The 17461-nt window shown below is 40.8% G+C and overlaps 1 protein-coding gene across 3 annotated transcripts in view; it reads left to right on the forward strand.

Moving 5' to 3' along the window:
• Positions 1-17461, forward strand: part of NOTCH2 (notch receptor 2) — an 87202-nt gene that overhangs the window by 42385 nt on the left and 27356 nt on the right. Inside the window, exons 6-17 of one of the 3 annotated variants that reach the window (XM_074832825.1) lie at positions 577-810; positions 1644-1799; positions 2894-3082; positions 4237-4350; positions 5500-5613; positions 8929-9162; positions 9665-9775; positions 11448-11640; positions 13197-13342; positions 13875-13994; positions 14105-14257; positions 17081-17309. In XM_074832825.1, the coding sequence (XP_074688926.1) occupies positions 577-810; positions 1644-1799; positions 2894-3082; positions 4237-4350; positions 5500-5613; positions 8929-9162; positions 9665-9775; positions 11448-11640; positions 13197-13342; positions 13875-13994; positions 14105-14257; positions 17081-17309 (1993 nt within the window). Of the gene's footprint in view, positions 1-576; positions 811-1643; positions 1800-2893; positions 3083-4236; positions 4351-5499; positions 5614-7700; positions 8014-8928; positions 9163-9664; positions 9776-11447; positions 11641-13196; positions 13343-13874; positions 13995-14104; positions 14258-17080; positions 17310-17461 lie in introns of those variants that run through there. The other 2 variants (XM_074832826.1, XR_012624173.1) reach the window with 2 other exon arrangements.

A 17461-nucleotide genomic window follows, 5' to 3' on the forward strand; every position in this document is an offset into this window, starting at 1 on the left:
ATTTTATTAGAGTATTTTTTTGCCTCTAAAAAAAAACCAACAACCAAAAAACCACCAACTATTTGTGGTTGTTTGTGGAAATACCTGGAGTATTTTAGGTAGAAGAGTCTCAAGAATTCTATTCTTCTTCATCAAGTAATACTCAATGCATAATTATATAGGCTCTACTGACAAGAGTCACTTTGCTGCTGGCCGGTTGACACTGCTTTGACCGAGATTTTCTTGTGAGGCTATCTTCTCCCTTAGTCCCTCTGGCTGCTCTGCAGGCAGACCTTCATTCTTTCTGCTTCTCACATCACTGCAGATGTATCTTCATACACTGCAGGCTGCCCGCTGGCTCTCACACTGTACCGTCCCAAAGTTATTTACAGTTCAGCTCCTACCTGGGGTCATGTACAGATGCTAGTTGTCTTCTGCCTAATTTGATGCCGGTGTTGTTGGAAGTTCTCAGGCTCCAACATCCTAGAAATAAGTGGCAATCAAGCTGGACTACAGCGCTTCCCTTGGTTATGTTATCTGTGTAAGAATCTTCTTGTGTCTGAACTTTTATTAAACTTGTTCCTTTCTGTGCATCAGGCCAGTTTTGCACTGAAGATGTTGATGAATGTCAGCTCCAGCCCAACGCTTGTCAGAATGGAGGTACCTGCACCAACCACAATGGAGGCTATGCCTGTGTCTGTGTCAATGGTTGGAGCGGGGACGACTGCAGTAAGAACATTGATGATTGCTTCACTGCCTCCTGTGCTAATGGATCTACTTGCATTGATCGAGTGGCTTCTTTTTCATGCATTTGTCCAGAAGGAAAGGCAGGTAAGGGCAGAAAACTTGCATAGGTCTGACACTTAATAGAAGATACTTCCCGAAGTTTATGCATTTGCTTAAAGTGGTGTGTTTATTTTACACACTTTGTCACCAAACCAGGAAGAACAAAAGGAAACGTGTACTATCCACGAGCAAAGACCTTTTAAACCTCTGTAGCTCAGGACAAAGAAGTATTTGTATTAGGCTGGAAGACAAACTTATTACAGTTTAGATTGCAAGGAAAGCAGATCTTGTTCTAGCACTTAGCAGGATCTGTATTTGTCTGAGAAGTTCTGCACGAGGGTGGCTTACTCTGTGCCACTTACGATAGTTGTACTTAAAAGTCTAGAAGGCAAATGTAGATTTTTTTGTGTGAGTGAGGATGACCTTGCTAGTATAGAGGAAAATCGGCTGTTGTAGGGTAGGTGAAAATATGAAGGTCTCCTAACTGCTACCTGGAAATACAAGTGATCAGCATATCTAAATTAAGAAGGTGAGCTTCACATGCACCTGTATTTTCAGCTGTCAGAAATATCATCATGGTTAGAGAGAAGAGTTAGTTAACTTCTTCAAGAAGGAGATTTTGGTAATGGTAAGCCATTGTTCTGCTTCAGAAGCGTGGGAGACACCTCCAAAGTCACAGAATATATATTTAAATATAATGTTTTGTAAGCGTGTGGTGAAATCCCTGTGGTAGTCTATAGGTTGAAGCCTATAAGGTACTGCTCAAGCTTCTGGTTGTGGGAGTCTATTTGAAATGTTAGGACAGAGGATTTGGTTGTGTAACATACAGTCTGAGTGCTGTATCTCACTTTTTTGAATAAACTTGGTTGCTTCTCTAGGTCTTCTGTGCCACTTGGATGATGCATGTGTTAGCAATCCATGTCAGAAGGGTGCTCTGTGTGATACCAATCCTGTGAATGGACACTATATCTGCACCTGTCCTCAAGGCCATAAGGGAGCAGACTGCACTGAGGATGTGGACGAGTGTGCAATGGGTGAGTATGTGAACAGGGAGTTGGGTCATTTGCTTTATGAACTATCAGAAGGGCAAGAATACACACTTTTGTCATAGCTTCTCAACATAAGTGCAACTCCCTTCCTGCTCTCCCCATTCCATTTCAGTGTCCTTATATGAGTTCTAAATCTTGTGTGAGACTTGGGGCAAAGGGCTGAGTCAGAATAGCTGTCCATGTTTGAACTGTGAGCCTGTGGAAATCGAAAAGCAGCGAGATGCTTAACCATTCCTCATTGTGCAAGAGGGCTTTAGCATTATGCGAGAGTGCACGCAAACAGATGTGATAATTAAGCTGACCCTTAGAACTGCAGCGTACAACGGAAGTGCCACAGTTCGTGAGAGTTGTTGCAGCTCCTGCCTTGGTACAAACATATCAGGGCTGTTTGACAGCCAGAATATGGCTGGATCTTTTGAGTGCCTTCCGAGACTGGTGACCACGTGGACTATCAAAGCTGTAGTTCTCTGATACTGTGCTGTTGTGTTGGTTTGGGGATTAGCTGGACTCACAGACTTGCTTATAGTTTTGTGAGTGCCAGTTCATGCTTCTAGAGGGTGATGCATGAAGGTAATACCAGCACCCATGGAAGTATCGGAAAGAAGCACTTCTTTGAATTTCATTCCTCAGTCTGCCTTGGACAAGAGTGCCATTCCTTTTTGAAAATGCATGAAGGACTAGTTTGGTTGTTTTGTGGCTGTGGCGGCATCTTGTCAGCCTCGGGAGTGAAGTAAATGTAAAAGATGATCTGGAGCTAAGGCCTTGAAAACAGCATTAATTCTCTCATCCCTGCTAGTTGATACTCTCCTTTTAAGAACTGTCATTATAATACGGACCAGAGTTGCTCCTTTGGTCCATTACTAATGACGGCAATCTTCCTTTTTGCTTCTGACAGACAAGTAACTGCCACATGTTTTCTTCACAGTAGCCTTTCCTCAGAAGGATGAACAGTCTTTCCCCCTGTATTACTTGCCAGAAAGGAATATGCACTGGAAAAGACCATGACTAATAAAGAATGCTGTGGCTTTCCTGCTCTGAGGAGAGGTTCTGACACACACATGTATATATTTTTCTTGCAGCAAACAGCAATCCATGTGAACATGCTGGGAAATGCGTAAACACAGAAGGCTCTTTCCACTGTGAGTGTTTGAAGGGCTACACAGGACCTCGCTGCGAAATGGACATCAATGAATGTCATTCAAATCCATGCCAAAACGATGCCACCTGCCTGGATAAAATCGGGGGATTCACTTGCCTCTGCATGCCAGGTGAGGGGAGTTTCTGACAAAGACAGAGCTTCCAGCAAAGGAAAAAATCGGAAGGCAGAGCACAGGGAGGGTTGCCAGCTCTGCTCAGGTGGAACACAAAATTGCAAAGGGGTGAGGCTAAATGAAACGGTGAGAGAGAGCCTGCTGTGGCAGCACCAGCCGGGAGGATTTAGCATTTGTGTCGGGGAGGGAGAAAGCAATTAGAAGACTAAGAAAGAAACCAGTCTCTACATCAGCAGAGGAGGTTAGGGTTCTGAGCTGGAGTACGTGTGAACATATTTGCTACTGTGCCTGGTAAAGTGCATGTGCAGAAACTTACATTTGTGAAAGCAAAGCAGGTGCAAACTTAAAAGAGTGACTGTGTTTCGAGAGATGTATATGATGATTCTGGATAACAGTGTTTGTTTATTTTCTCTACTTAAAACAACCCAAATGATGCAAGCTTCCATTGATCTGAGGAAATAACTGTAAAAAAAGTTATTTGATTGAAATCATGCTTGTAAAATTTACGTGTCCAGCATCCCAGTGTTCTATGTAGTCTGCTATTTTGCTTTCTGATAGAAAGTGGTAAAAAAAGAAAAGGGTATAAGTTGCCAGTTGCACATACTTCTTATGAAGTATAATGAAAGAATTGTGACCCCTGCAGGTGATCAGCTGATACCATGAAAACTAGAATGAGTTTTTATTAATACCTAATCTGTTTTGAAAGGTGGAACTCTAGTCCCAAGTATTCCACCCTTCTTAATGTTTTTCTTTTACTCTGTCATTAACTAAAAAACCTTGAGCTAAAATTATCTGCTGTGTTTGTTTCTTTACCTTTTACCTTGTATTAGTGCATACCCAAATATATTGATATCTCCCAAAGTGTTAAAACATAACTCCTTCTCCTCAAGTGGAAGAAAACATAAGATGTGAATTCAGCACAAGCTTATCCTGTTACTGCTGATTAAGTGAGCCTGTTCAACAACGGTGAAAAATAGACATTCAACATCCCTTTTTAACCTCTGGTGTATATTCTTACCTCGTAGGTTCTATCCAAACTGCAAACTTGCAATGAAACTAGGCTTAGACTTTCAACACTGGTATAAGAGGCAGTTACACTTTCAAGGGCACTTTCTAAGGCCTTCAGTCACATCTTTTTTCTTTTTAAACAGGTTTTAAAGGTGTTCACTGTGAAGAAGATATTGATGAGTGTCTAAGTAATCCCTGTGTGAACAATGGAGAGTGTCTTGATAAAGTCAACCGCTTCCTCTGTGTCTGTCCTCCTGGTAAGTACTTATTTCTGGAAATTTTTCCTGCTTCACCTTACCAAGAGCTGCATAGATAAGCAGTGAGAGATTGTGGATGGTGTGTTTCTTGTGAGTTTGTGTTGTCTTAGTGCAGCACCTGTTTGAATGAGTGAGTTGCAGTCCTTGGTAAATAAGAATAGACATGTACTGGTTGCAGTAGTATTGTGCCTGTAACTGGGTAAGTGTTGAGAAACATACGGCTGACGTCTCATCTTAAAGGGTAGTTGGCAGCATGGACCTCTGTTTATGGTAGATATCACAGTGAGAGATATACATGAGTAATTCTAAATACATTTTAAAAATCAGAGCCTCTGCATGCTTTTTGTCTTTTTCTGAGGTCTTTAGGTAGAAGCCATTTTTGCATCAGTATAGTTTGTTGCTTGCATGAGGAGGGAGGTGGGTTGGGACTCCACTTTAGAAAAGAAGGATCGATGTTAGTTATAGGATAAATGTAATTTGTTTTTCTGATGGCTTGCAAAAAGTTTTGAGTTCAGAATATACTTGACAAAAGCCTCCTCTGCATCCCTTCTTATTGACTAATGATGTTCTGACTCCTCCAGAAACATTCCTGGGGTTTTTTATTTTTTCTTGAAGTGCCTAAGGACCTGCATCATCTGACATAACCTGTTGATAGTTCGTTAACTATTTCAAGAAGTGTCCTGAAAGATGCAGTGCTGTATTGTACCACATTCCACACTGCTGTAGTAATTCTAGTCTGAAGGCTCTAGTGAAGCGCGCATTATTGTTTCATTTTAAGTTACTTGCTTTGGTTACTTGATAGCTTTTATTGGTGGCCTCTCAGTTTTGTAGGCAGGCATACTGTCCAGTGGTGGACACCACTTGTGCTCCACCCGCTTTATTTCTGTTTGACTAGGTCATCTCAGTTTTTAAGCTGAGGCTCCTTTGACCTGGAGCATAGAAACTATGTTTTGGCTGGTGGTTTGGATGAGGAACCAATCCACCCAGGGTGTGGTGTGTGTGCTTAATGATGCAACTGAGTTTAGACTTACTGAGCTTATATTTGGGTGGTTTTAAGGATTTGTTAATAAATAATTCCCGACAGTGCAGCTGTTTAGATTAACTACTTCAAATTACTTCTGGATTTTCATCTTTTTTTCTGCCTTTCAGGATTCAGTGGTGCCGTATGTCAGATTGATATAGATGACTGCTCTAGCACGCCGTGTCTCAATGGAGCCAAATGTATTGACCATCCCAATGGCTACGAGTGCCAGTGTGCCACAGGTTAGTCTTGTGTTCAGAGCCCCTGGACTGGAGATCGCATGTAACCTAAATACATAAAGGGGTGGTCAAAGAGGTGTCAGAATTCTTTCTTCCTTTCTCTGAAAAACTGCTTGTTTGTTGTGAAGTTTTGTCTACTCCTTTGTGGCAGCGAAGAGTATTTAAGTACAGAAAGCCTTTCACTTCTGACAGCAGTAAGTTCACAACTGATGGGAGTTCTGGCTTCCTTCTTTCTGCCCCATCTCTTCCTTCCCAGAAGGTGACAGCTTCTCCTGTATTGACTATGGAATCTGTGAGTGGGAAAAGAGCAGTGTGAAGCCTTTTATCTGTGGCTTACCTTTCTTTCTTCTAAGTCAGATTATATAGCATACAGTTGAAGAACAAGAGATGGACAGAGCAGTACTACTGTGTATTCTGATTTCTGTTGCGTCAGACTATTTTATTGCAAAATTGAAAGAGTGAAATGCAGTAAAAATTGTGTTCACTGGAAGAAATACCACACAGTAGCTGCCTGCCAGAATGTAGTTAAAATGATTTGTCAGTCATCATACAGAAGTCTTGACAGAGCTGTGGATGGAACTGAGGTGTTTTTTTGTGAATGCACTGAATTCCTTTACTGCTTGGCTAACTACACATTTAGAAGCATCAGGTCTAATTATGGGATTTTCTTATCTTTAGACTTGTAGGAGTGATGTAGATATATTTTATCTTAATTTTTACATCTGGTCAAGTAAGAGAGTTCAGAGCTGTTACACTCTAATTCTCAGTAAGGAACGACTTTTGGTTGCTTTCAGTGAATGGTGCCTGATGCATTGCTTGTGATGCTGATTCAGGTGTGGAATGCATTGGCTTTAGCTCTTCCATTAGGGAAGAGGCTGAGCAGTTCCTGGAGCTACCTTTGGCCCAGAAATGTGCTGTTAATTTGGCTAACTTATGTGCAATTTCTCTCATTTTGAATCATTCCAATAATCAAATTGTTAAGGTAAATTTAACTTCACTAATTTATTCTGCACTGTACAGAATATAGCAGAGATTAGCCTAAAAATTCCTCCCCAGTCTTTTCACGCATACCCTCTCCCCCTTCCCTAAAGTCCCTGAAGAAACAATGAATTTGTTGCAAGTAAGGGAACGCAGTAGTTCTAACCAGGAGAGGAATGATCATTGTTGTCAGAGTTCTCCTTTGGTTACTGCATGTGACAGAATAAGCTGACACTTGCAAAAAGAAGAAAAAGCTCAAATCTTCTCCAAACTTGGAAACTGTCTTAGAAAGTCTTTCTCAAACTGGTATGTGATCTGGTTGCTTTCATTCACCAAGAGTGCAGAGCTTGTGGGGCCTAGGAGGGTTTTGGGTTGTGTGGTGGAGGACAGCGTGGAGAGCTGTGCCTTGAAAAGCGTGTTCTGAATTTGGGCACTAAACTGCTGGAACCACCTCAGTACAGAAATCCTAGGTTTCCCAGATGAGAGGAAAGACTACTGCTTCTGTGAAGGCACATGATGTATGGAGCGTTTTCAAGGAACAGGCTGAAAGCAACCAAATGTATGTTATTGAAGCAGCAGCTCTTAGTAAAATCCTTGGCTAGTACTTTGGCTGAAGGTGGAAGAAGGACTGTACTAGGGCTTTTTTCTGTCCTGTCTGAGGGGTTCTTATGATCTATATTCAAGTGGGGTTTTTTCTAGTCTAACTCTTGTCTGCAAAGAGGGAACTCATATCTCAGTGAGGTATGTTCAGTCAAGGGATCGAGAATTATATCTGATCATTAAGTGGTTCAGTTGAGCTACAGTAGGAGGCAAGGTAATAATTTTTTGAACAAATGTATGCTAAGTATTATATTTAATATTGACAGCCTTCTATAAGACTGAAATACGGAATTCATCATTGGGGCAGGTCAGTTACTGGAAAATAATGTTTGAGTATGTTCTTGCTCTATTAATCTCATGAGTGATATGTGTTCCGTGAATGGTAATCACCAGCTGCCGAAGTGATTGAAAACTGCAAAATGTTTGGCCAAATGCTGTACAGATAGCTCTATTTACTGCTTGCTTTTTGTCTTTTCTTTCCCTTCTGGCATTATTCCACTTCTCCTTCCCAGTGGTAGACCATGGCTTTTCTTTTCTTGAGTTGTCTTAGGTCTTTCCTCTTTTCTTTGCCTCTGTCCTTTTTTTTTTTTTTTGCCACTGTTCGTCCTCTTATCGGTTTGTTTTTCTTCCTTCCCTAACATCTTTTTATATCCATTTCTCTAACTAGCTTCCCTTCCCTCTCCCCACCTACTTCCACACCCATTCATCCATGCATACGTTCGCAGAACTTGGAAATGTTAGCCGTCACCTGGTATGTTTGACCAGAGAAATAACCACAAACCTGTATGAAAAATGGGGAGCCTGTTATCCACTTATAATACTCAGGTGAGAATCACTCTTCAGCTGTTGAAATTCCCTGCAGCTTGGTTTGTATCAGTCTCCAGTTGGTGTCTGAAATTTGAAGTCCTATCTTCCTAATCTTCAGCTGCCGGCAGGCAGTGTGAGCTGTTGCTCCAAAACCTCATCTCTGAAAACCATTTATTTTAAATTGTCCCTGTTTCATATAGCTCTGCTCCATCATGGAAAACGGGGCTCTTGAGTGAGTTGTTTGATGCTCTTAGCTTCCTGAACTGTTGTTTTAGCCCTTCTGTTGAAGAGATTCAGTCCTCCTCTGTTGCTCAGGATGTTTCCCAGCTGAAGCAGAATGAAACAGGCCAAATTGCTGCTTGTTTCATTGCTCCTAACTGAAGAGGTTGCATGCAGTCTTTCATAAATTTGCAGTTGGTGCTTGATTAGAGTTACTGAAAGGTTTTCCAATGAGAGGAGCAAGAAACTTTTTAATAAGCAGAGCTGCAGAAGCTTTGACATGAGCCAAAGGAGTTCCCTTGGGAAGGTTTCTGCAGCATCTTTGCAGTAATTTCTCATTCTAAAAAAGTCACCCCCCTGGTATTGTGTAGAAGAAATGATGTCAGGGGAGTGCCTTCAGATAGTTTATACTGATGCAAGTAAATATTTCTCGTGGCGATTTACATGTTTCCTCTCATTGCTACTGTTCTGAATAAACTGAAGGTAACCACTTCCAATGCCAGGATTCTCCATGCAAGATGTTGTTCTGTAATGCTGTGAGCAGTGGAAGAGTGTTGTTTTCCAGGGCTGGAAAATGGGCACAAGTTGAGATGCCTTTGTGCTGTCTGCCACTTTGCTGATTCTTAATATAATTCTTTCTATATTTGCATTATATTCACTGCAGCATCACACCAGTTAACTTCTTATTTACTCCCGTTCACCATTTTTCCTTAGGTTTTACTGGCCTTCTGTGTGAGGAAAATATCAACAACTGTGATCCTGATCCTTGCCACCATGGGGAATGTCAAGATGGAATTGATTCGTATACGTGTATATGCAATCCTGGCTACATGGGTGCCATATGCAGTGAGCAGATAGATGAATGCCACAGCAATCCTTGCCTCCATCAAGGGCGCTGCATTGATTTGGTGAATGGCTACCAGTGCAACTGTTTGCTGGGCACTTCAGGTACATAAAGCACAAGCGGAAAGTTTGAATTCCAACAGAATTCAAGCGTTTAATTATTTCTGGTGTGTGCTGAATTTGCGTACAGAGATAAGCTTATGGTATGAAAGTATATTTTCACATTACTTTTCCTTGCTGAATTTTGGTGTGTTTGTGTGAATTGCCTAATCCTTATTGGTACTGCAACTCATCTTGGAAGAATTTACCTCCTGTTTAGTCCCAAAATTCAAGCATGCAGAAAAAAATAGGCATAGTGTTCAAAAGGGTTTATTCTTTTGTTTAAACATTTAGTACAAGTTTAGGGTCATATTCAGCCAGCACCCAGTGACTGAGGTGACGTGCCCTGGTGTCGCAGTGCTTCTGCATCATCACCTGTTTGAGTTGCACCAATGCATGTGTAATTTTGAAACAGGTGGGATTCTTAATTTGGCTATTTCTGGGAAGTAGTTTTGTTGTCTTCCTTGTAAGATTTGGCCTCCTTATTTGTCTGACTTTTTTTTTCCAGGAGTGAACTGTGAAAATAACTTTGATGACTGTGCAAGTAACCCATGCATTCACGGGGACTGTATTGATGGCATTAATCGCTACAATTGTGCTTGCAAACCTGGATTTACAGGTAAAGTCAGCTACCCGATAGCTTTGAGTTGTTTTGCAGATAGTTATCCAGGTAGCTAAGGAAGCTGTTCTTTGCATACTGACTGCAAAGGATTCGGTTAGTATCTCGGTAAATCCTTCTAATCTTTGAATCTCAGCATCTTACATTACAGCAAGTTCTACCAATCAGAAGAATGTGAAATGTGCTGTGAAATGCCATTCTTGTTAGGTAATTATGTACAATTCATGGTTCTTGGTTTTATAACAAATAAACCCATGTGACTTCGGTTTATTATTTACAGCTTCTTTCCAGGGACAGAGAGATTGTGGACAATATAAAGAGGTGTTTGATTAGACAGTACCATGGGCTTTGACCATGAACAGTATTTCTCATTCTGTGAAAGCAAAGCATTAACTCAGTGTTCTAATGAGCTGCTCTCCGCTCTGAAGTCTCCAGCTGAATAACCTGCTTTTTTCAGTACTTTTCTTTCATAGTGTGGTCTGTTCTGTTTCCTTTTTAAATTACAAAGTCTTATCTAATACAGTAAAAGTAGGGCTGAAAAAAGGAGCTTTCGGGCACTTTTGCATCCATGCTTAGAAGTGTAGATCTGCATCAGGACTATTTCTGATGACTAAAGCACATCTCAACACTGTTTATAATGGACCTAGTATGTTTTGAGCCATGTAGGGTAATACACTCATAAAATAATTGTTGTAAGGCAGTTGGTACTGTTTATAACAGTTTTCTCATCACGTTTGTTACTGTTTATTACTGAATGATTCTAATTAGAATTGATCTGAAACGCATTAGAAATAGCACTAAGAGGTTTCATGTGTCTTGAGCTTTTCTCTTGGTGTCTTTCTAAACTTCTGACGCTCCTTCCTTCCTTTGGCTCAGGCATGATTGTACTCTTTAGTCCCCTGAACAGGAAGAGACATGACCCTGGTCACTCTTGCCTTTCAGCCTTCTTTGTTGCTGGCATACCATGTTTGTTATCCTACTGGACTTCTTACTATTATGCTGTTAAAATAATTCAGTAATATGATGAATTGGCATATTGCAGTATTTAAAGAGCTGGCTTGCATCGCATCTCATTACTTTGTTGTTTCCTTACATTAAAAATGCTTTCAACTTACTGCAACGTTCACTTTGTTTAGCTTTCCAGCTTCACAGGATCTTATGGTCACTACTTCAAGAACCTTGCAGTCATACTCAGAGGCAGGCAAAACAGGAAATGGTGTTTTTTAGAGTCCCTTTTGTGCAATAAACCACAAGAACTGTATTTACTGCAGACAGTATGGCAGTAGTGGTTGTTCAAAGGGTAGGTACTTTCAAAGCAGAAGAGCAGGGCTATGACAAGTGGAGCTCAAGAGGTTTGTTCCAAGCATGATACGGTTGAGTGATTTTTGCCTTCCTAATCAATATTAACTGGTGATTTTCAGTGGAATTCTGTTGAGATTCTTGAATGGTTTGTAAATACTTGTTGAGTGTAAGTGCTGTTTTCCAGGCACAGAGAAGTGCTGCATCTTTCAAAAATGCTTCTCTTGACTTCAGTTAAAGCATGGAGGCATGCAAGCTCTGTCTGGCTGCATTGGCTTTACTGAGTTGTGTCTCAACGTTATGTTCTTGCAGACATGCAAAGCAAATGTTCTTATAAGAAATACTACTTAATAAGTATTGTTTTTTTTCCTAGGCCCACGTTGCAATGTGGACATTGATGAATGCACATCCAGCCCCTGTCATAATGGTGGAACATGTATAAATGAAGTCAATGGCTTTCGGTGTGTATGTCCTGAAGGTTACCATCATCCTCACTGTCAGTCCCAGGCAGATGGCTGTCTTAGTAATCCCTGTGTACATGGCAACTGCACACATATTACCAGTGGGTAAGTGCTTACTGTCACATTAAACATACCTGCTGCCTTCTGTACTGGGTTTTTTCCTTGCTTTGCCTGGAGTTCCATCTTGATTTGAGGTTTCTGATTTTTCTCTAATTTCTCAGATTAGGATCCAGATTTATCTGCTGCCTATGACATAATCACAGTAAGGTGTAGACCTTTAGTCACCAGCTGCAGTCCGTGCTCTTTCAACATAGGTTTTTCTGTCCTGCATTGTATTCTTTGCTGTCTTTGCATGGGCATGTAGCGCAGGGTGGAATGCCACCATCTAAAGGGAGGGTTTGGCAATTCAAGTGAGTAGAGTGAATGTAATTAAAGGAAAGAAATGGTTCAAAATTGAATCTCTGGGGAGCAGCAGCTATCTATTCCATTGAACTCTAAAACGTGGAGCGTGGAGACTATCTTTGTTGGCTAGTGCTGTACTTGCTACCCAAATACTCTCTATTAAGGAACAGACAGACAACTTTTGACACTGGGAGACAGAGTGATATTTGACTTAGAACAATTTGTCCAAGGCTGAGATTTAGTCAGCTTTAGTTACATTGTTGCATGCCTGAGAGAAAAAAGGAAAGCCTTTTCTGGCTATTTTGAAGACAGTAGTTGCTTCTGAATCTTCCCATCCAGGAAGACCAAATGCTGATTTCAGGAGCCCTGAATCAGACCTCTTTTTGGTAATGAGCACAGGGCCTGTGGAGTCAACAGGTTTGGGGAGGTAGGGCTTGTGTTTGTGAAACTTCCCAACTGTACGTGGAATAGCAGTGCCTCCCAGATGTATGCTCCATCCTGGAAAGTGGTGTCAGCACTTGGGCAAGGAAGTGATTTACCACTGCGGGTAACTCTGTAGGGCAGGATTCAGCACTTTTCCTGGAGCTGGCAAGAAAGCTGCCTTTATTGCTAATTCATCCTCTGTGTAAGCTTGGCAAACAAATGTTTTGGTTCGTCTTTTCTGTCATCTGTCACCAGCATTCATATTTTGCCCATGTACACCTTACACTAGGTGCCAGACAAAATAAGTCTTGTTTGTATGACAGGGAGGGAGGCCGGTGTGTGTGTTGCATGGCCTGAGTCCAGGGTGATTCACCAAATCCTTGGTTCTACGTCATATGGGTGGAGTGCTGCTCTACTTCAGGTTTTGAAACATGATGGAATAGATTGCTCCTGCTCCCAGCCAGCTGTTTTCATTTGTAACCACTACTTTGTATTAAAACAGTCTAGTTATCTTTGGAACCTATTGTTCCCCTCCACTTTTTTTAATCTTTTTTTTTTCTGTCTGTTTAAATGTGTCGAGATGGTCTTATCAAAGCAGAAACATACTGCTGGTTGACTGAGCGCTTTGTGAAAACTGTAACAGAGGGAAGTGTGGTTTTAAGGGTTTATTTTCAGTATTTTCAAAACTATACAGCTGGGGTGAGCAATCTAAACATAACTAGGGCTCTCCTAAAGAGAGGTCTTCTGATTTTCTCTCCAAAACTAATCTGCAGGAGAAACTGGTAGAGGAGTTTTTTCAGAATGCTCTAAAATTGCTTCTGTTTTTGCCTTTAAAGGTACAAGTGTGTCTGCGACCCAGGCTGGATAGGAGATTACTGTTCAACAGAAGAGAATGAATGCAAATCAAACCCATGCCAGAACGGAGGAACTTGTGAGGATCTGTTGAATGGATATAGATGTACCTGTAGGAAAGGATTCAAAGGTGAAAATTCAAAGAGAAGTTTCTGTTCTCTTTTTCCTTTCCACTTCATTGCACCCTTAGTGCCATTTTAATCTTTTCATTAAACTTCATGGAAATAGGAATCAAGAAGAGAAATGCCATGGTTGTATGAAGTTAAATTACAGTCAGTTCATGTAGACTATTATTAGTAAGACCATGTAGACTATTATTAGTAAGACCATATCTAAGCCTTGTTTGGACTCGTTAAGAAATGTCCTGGTGGCAGCTCAGCTTGCATTTTCTTTGTAAGAAAGTTAGACAGATACATAAATGCACTGGGAATTGAAGGGGCATTAAACTTGGAATTACTATGGCTGCTGTCTGCTTGTACCCACTGAGCCCATGAGGAGTGCTCTGATCTTCTTTTCCTTTTGCTGGGATTTTTCAAATACAGAAATGCTGACCAGTGCTGTGTAGGATAGTCATGCAAGTTACAATCTCTTTATTCATTCTTCCAAGAAGCACCAAGCTCTTAGCAGCATGCTCTCCTGGTTTTTCCCCTTCTGCTCTCCAGGTGTGAACTGCCAGGTAGTGGTTGCTCCCTGTTCCCCTGATCCTTGTGAGAACTCGGGAATTTGCCAAGAATCTCCTGACTCTGAAGGCTACACCTGTCAGTGTGCCCCTGGCTGGGAAGGTAATGTGGATGGGGAACATACTGTACTTTCAACACTGAGCAGTATTGGCATTGAGCCTGTTGACCATTTCCTTATGTGGTGTCTTACTTCTGGACTCTCCATGTTTCAGGGGAGAGATGTACAGTGGATATTGATGAATGTCTCTCAAAGCCCTGCAAAAATCATGCTCTGTGCCATAATATTCAAGGCAGTTACCTGTGCGAATGTCGGCCAGGCTTCACTGGAGGAGACTGTGACAGTAACATTGATGACTGCCTTTCAAGTGAGTATCAGCAGATTGTCCTGTTTTTCATAGAAATAATTTTGCTGTGCTATTCATGGCTGCTATTTGACAGATACTGAAAGTTCTTTAATAATCTCTTACCAAAAAGAGAAAACCCCAAACCTCAGTTTTGTAAGACTTGCATATTTGGGGCAGTCAAAATCTATCAAATTCAGCTGCCAGAAATGAACTACAGTGTTCTAACTGATATCAGGAGTTGTTCCCAGATTCTTAACTTGAAAAGGTCCTTAGAGTTTACATACTTTAATAAGGAGAACTGTTAAATGAAGGATTATATTTGCCTGAAATTTTAATACACAAAGTTAAAGTAACACTGCAGGGCTTACCTGTATTTCAACGTTAAGCTTGATTGAGGTGTGGTGGGAATCTGCGGTATAGCAGTCTTTCCTGAAATGTCTCCGTCTGATATTAATACTCTGGAAAGAGTGGGTCCTGTTGCTGTTCCAGTTAATCCATATTTGAAAACAAATTAAGCAGCAGGAAGGGCCTCTGTTCCAGAATAGGTAGCAGTTGCAGGAGGATAGCCCGTCCATTGATGAGTACTGAAATTGTTTAAATTACAAGAAAACAAATGTTAACTTCATGCCCTTGACACTGCTGTTTCCAAGGAAATCGAGTACCTGGTAACTTCTTTTTCTTGTTGGCGTTATTCTCTCATATATATATATATATGTGTGTGTGTGTGTGTCATGTATCATCAGATAAAAATCAGAGTCTCCCAAGAAGTGTCATGTGTTTAAATGTTCATCTGTTACTATTTGAAAAGTGCTTTATCAAACTTTGGAGGAGTTCCCAATGTTGTAATTTTTTAATTGCTGTCTCTTTAAAAAAAACCAAAAACCCAAAAAAACCCCAAACCTCTATTTTTTTTTTAGAATAGCTTAAAAACAAACCAAAGTCTTAAAGACTTTAGGTATGAATTTAGAGAGTTGTGTTTTACATTGACAAAAATTAAATTTGTGACTGCTGTAGAGAAGGATCCAAACAAGTCTATTAGCAAAAGTTACTGTGGGAGACCCCAAAGCAGCACTGCTGAAAGAACTTTTAAGACATCTGGCTCAGCCTAAGCTTTTGATTGCCTCTTTCTGAGCAAACAGGTACAGTACAAAAAGTGTCACTGTGCATTGACCCAGAGCTTTGCTTACTGAAGCCAACAAAATTATTGCTTGTCCTGTTAGTTTTTACGTGGGTGTCTGAAGATAAAAACATTTTTTTAAAGTGTTCATCTTTCTCCCTAGAACAGCTGGGAAATCTCTCTCTCTTCCTAAGTGTTCTGAGAGCTGTGAGATTCATCCCATGTTGTCTGTTAGGCAGCACACCCATGAGGTTGAAGAAGAATTTCAAATTACTGCTACAGCTGATTTCATTTAGCATAACAAAAACCTTCCATGACTTGAGCCAAATGTCTTTAATCTATGAAGCAAACAAACCCTCCAACAACAAGAACTTATTGAAAAGTTGATACTCGAGTCTCCTTTTTCTGTCAGTAAATGTGTGGCACAGAAAATTAATGTGCAGCTTTTGGCTTCAGTCATAAATGGCTGGCTGCCATAGACACATTTTATAGCTGCCAGGGGTCTCACTTTGAATGTGCTTTTTCTCTGCAGTAGTCAGATGACCTTTAAATGGATGCAGGTGTGTCTCTTATAATACAAATTTTTATCATGTGAGCATATTTCTCAGTCAATAAATGAGCTTTAATTACCTTTCACATCTGTTTTCTTTGTTTACCAGTGAACAGAATGATCTTGTACTTATGTTGAACTGCAAATTTTTAGTGAAATCTATTTGCATTTTCAAGTTTGTGTTTTAGTAGTACTTAAAGATAGTCATAGATTAAAAAACCCCTGCTCCGTAACTTTTTTTTTCATCCCCCTTCTTGTCTCCTCTTTTTCTCTCCCCCTCCCAGTTTCTCTCCCTGCCTTCATATATGTAGGCTTTTGGTCTGAGGAATGTAGAGTAGAAAAGGAATCTGGCTTCAGAGGCAGTATCCGACAGAGGAATGTGTGTCTTAAATCCAGAAGTGAAGGAGCAAAGCAGGAAGAAACTACTGAATAGCAGAGACCTTTAGACAGATTGGTACTGTGGAAGTAGAAGGAATACTGTAGTAGTGGGTGGCTTAGACCAAAAAATGGTGATACACAAGTAGCAAGACCATGGTAGGGGTAAAGAAAATGTCAAGAAATGCAGAGGTGAGGGGAATCCAAGGTCATGTATGAGTTTGTGAGCTTTTCTGCCAGCCTTTCCTCAGTCAGCCTTTGATACTGGGAAGAATGCTAAGTGCTCAGTAATGCACAAGTGCTCATATATATACTAATATACACATACACATTTGATTTGACTGGACTGCTATCATGCTTAAAATTAATCACACAGGTTTTCTTGTGTGTTGAGCAATGTCTGGAAAAGAGAGAACGGGTGGAGTTCTCTTATGAATAAGACTTGGTAAGGAAGAAGCAGTTGCTGTGCTGTTTGTACTGTCTTTATCAGTAGGCACTTGTCAGAAAAACAGAGTTTGAATTTTAAACCAAGAGACTTTGGGTCTGATTTTGTTGGTTTTGGTTGAACAAATCCCAGCAGAGAAACCTGTAGGCCTTGAAGCTTGGTCTTGATCCACATATTCTTGTGAATTTGTTACTGATAATGCTTTGCAATTATCTCTTCCATGAAGTGGCTCAGAAAAACTTGTCAGTAGTCTGTCACACTCTGGGCTGGTGATACTTTTTTCCTAGAAGCTACTACTCTAGACCTGGCCTTTGACTGTTACCCATTTTAATACTTACTGTAATGCTTCTATCCTAGATCCCTGCCAAAACGGAGCTTCATGTGTGGATGGGATAAACTCTTTCTCATGCATCTGCCTACCTGGATTTCATGGAGATAAATGTCAAACAGATACCAATGAATGTCTGAGCGAACCATGCAGGAATGGAGGCACATGCACCCACTATGTCAACAGCTACACGTGCAAGTGTCAGCCTGGGTTTGAGGGAACCAACTGTGAGAACAACATCGATGAATGCACTGAGAGGTGAGATAACTTCATTATGGTGCTGCACTAAGGAGCCACAGAAAGTGTGCTCGTGGCTTGAAGTCAGTCCTACTCAGAAGCAGTTTTTAATGATGAGGATCTGTTTTCCTGCCTTTTGTCACGGAGGCATACTTGTGATTCATGGAAGGGAG

The sequence above is a fragment of the Strix aluco genome, chromosome 8, assembly GCF_031877795.1.
Source record: "Strix aluco isolate bStrAlu1 chromosome 8, bStrAlu1.hap1, whole genome shotgun sequence".
Taxonomy (NCBI): Eukaryota; Metazoa; Chordata; class Aves; order Strigiformes; family Strigidae; genus Strix; species Strix aluco.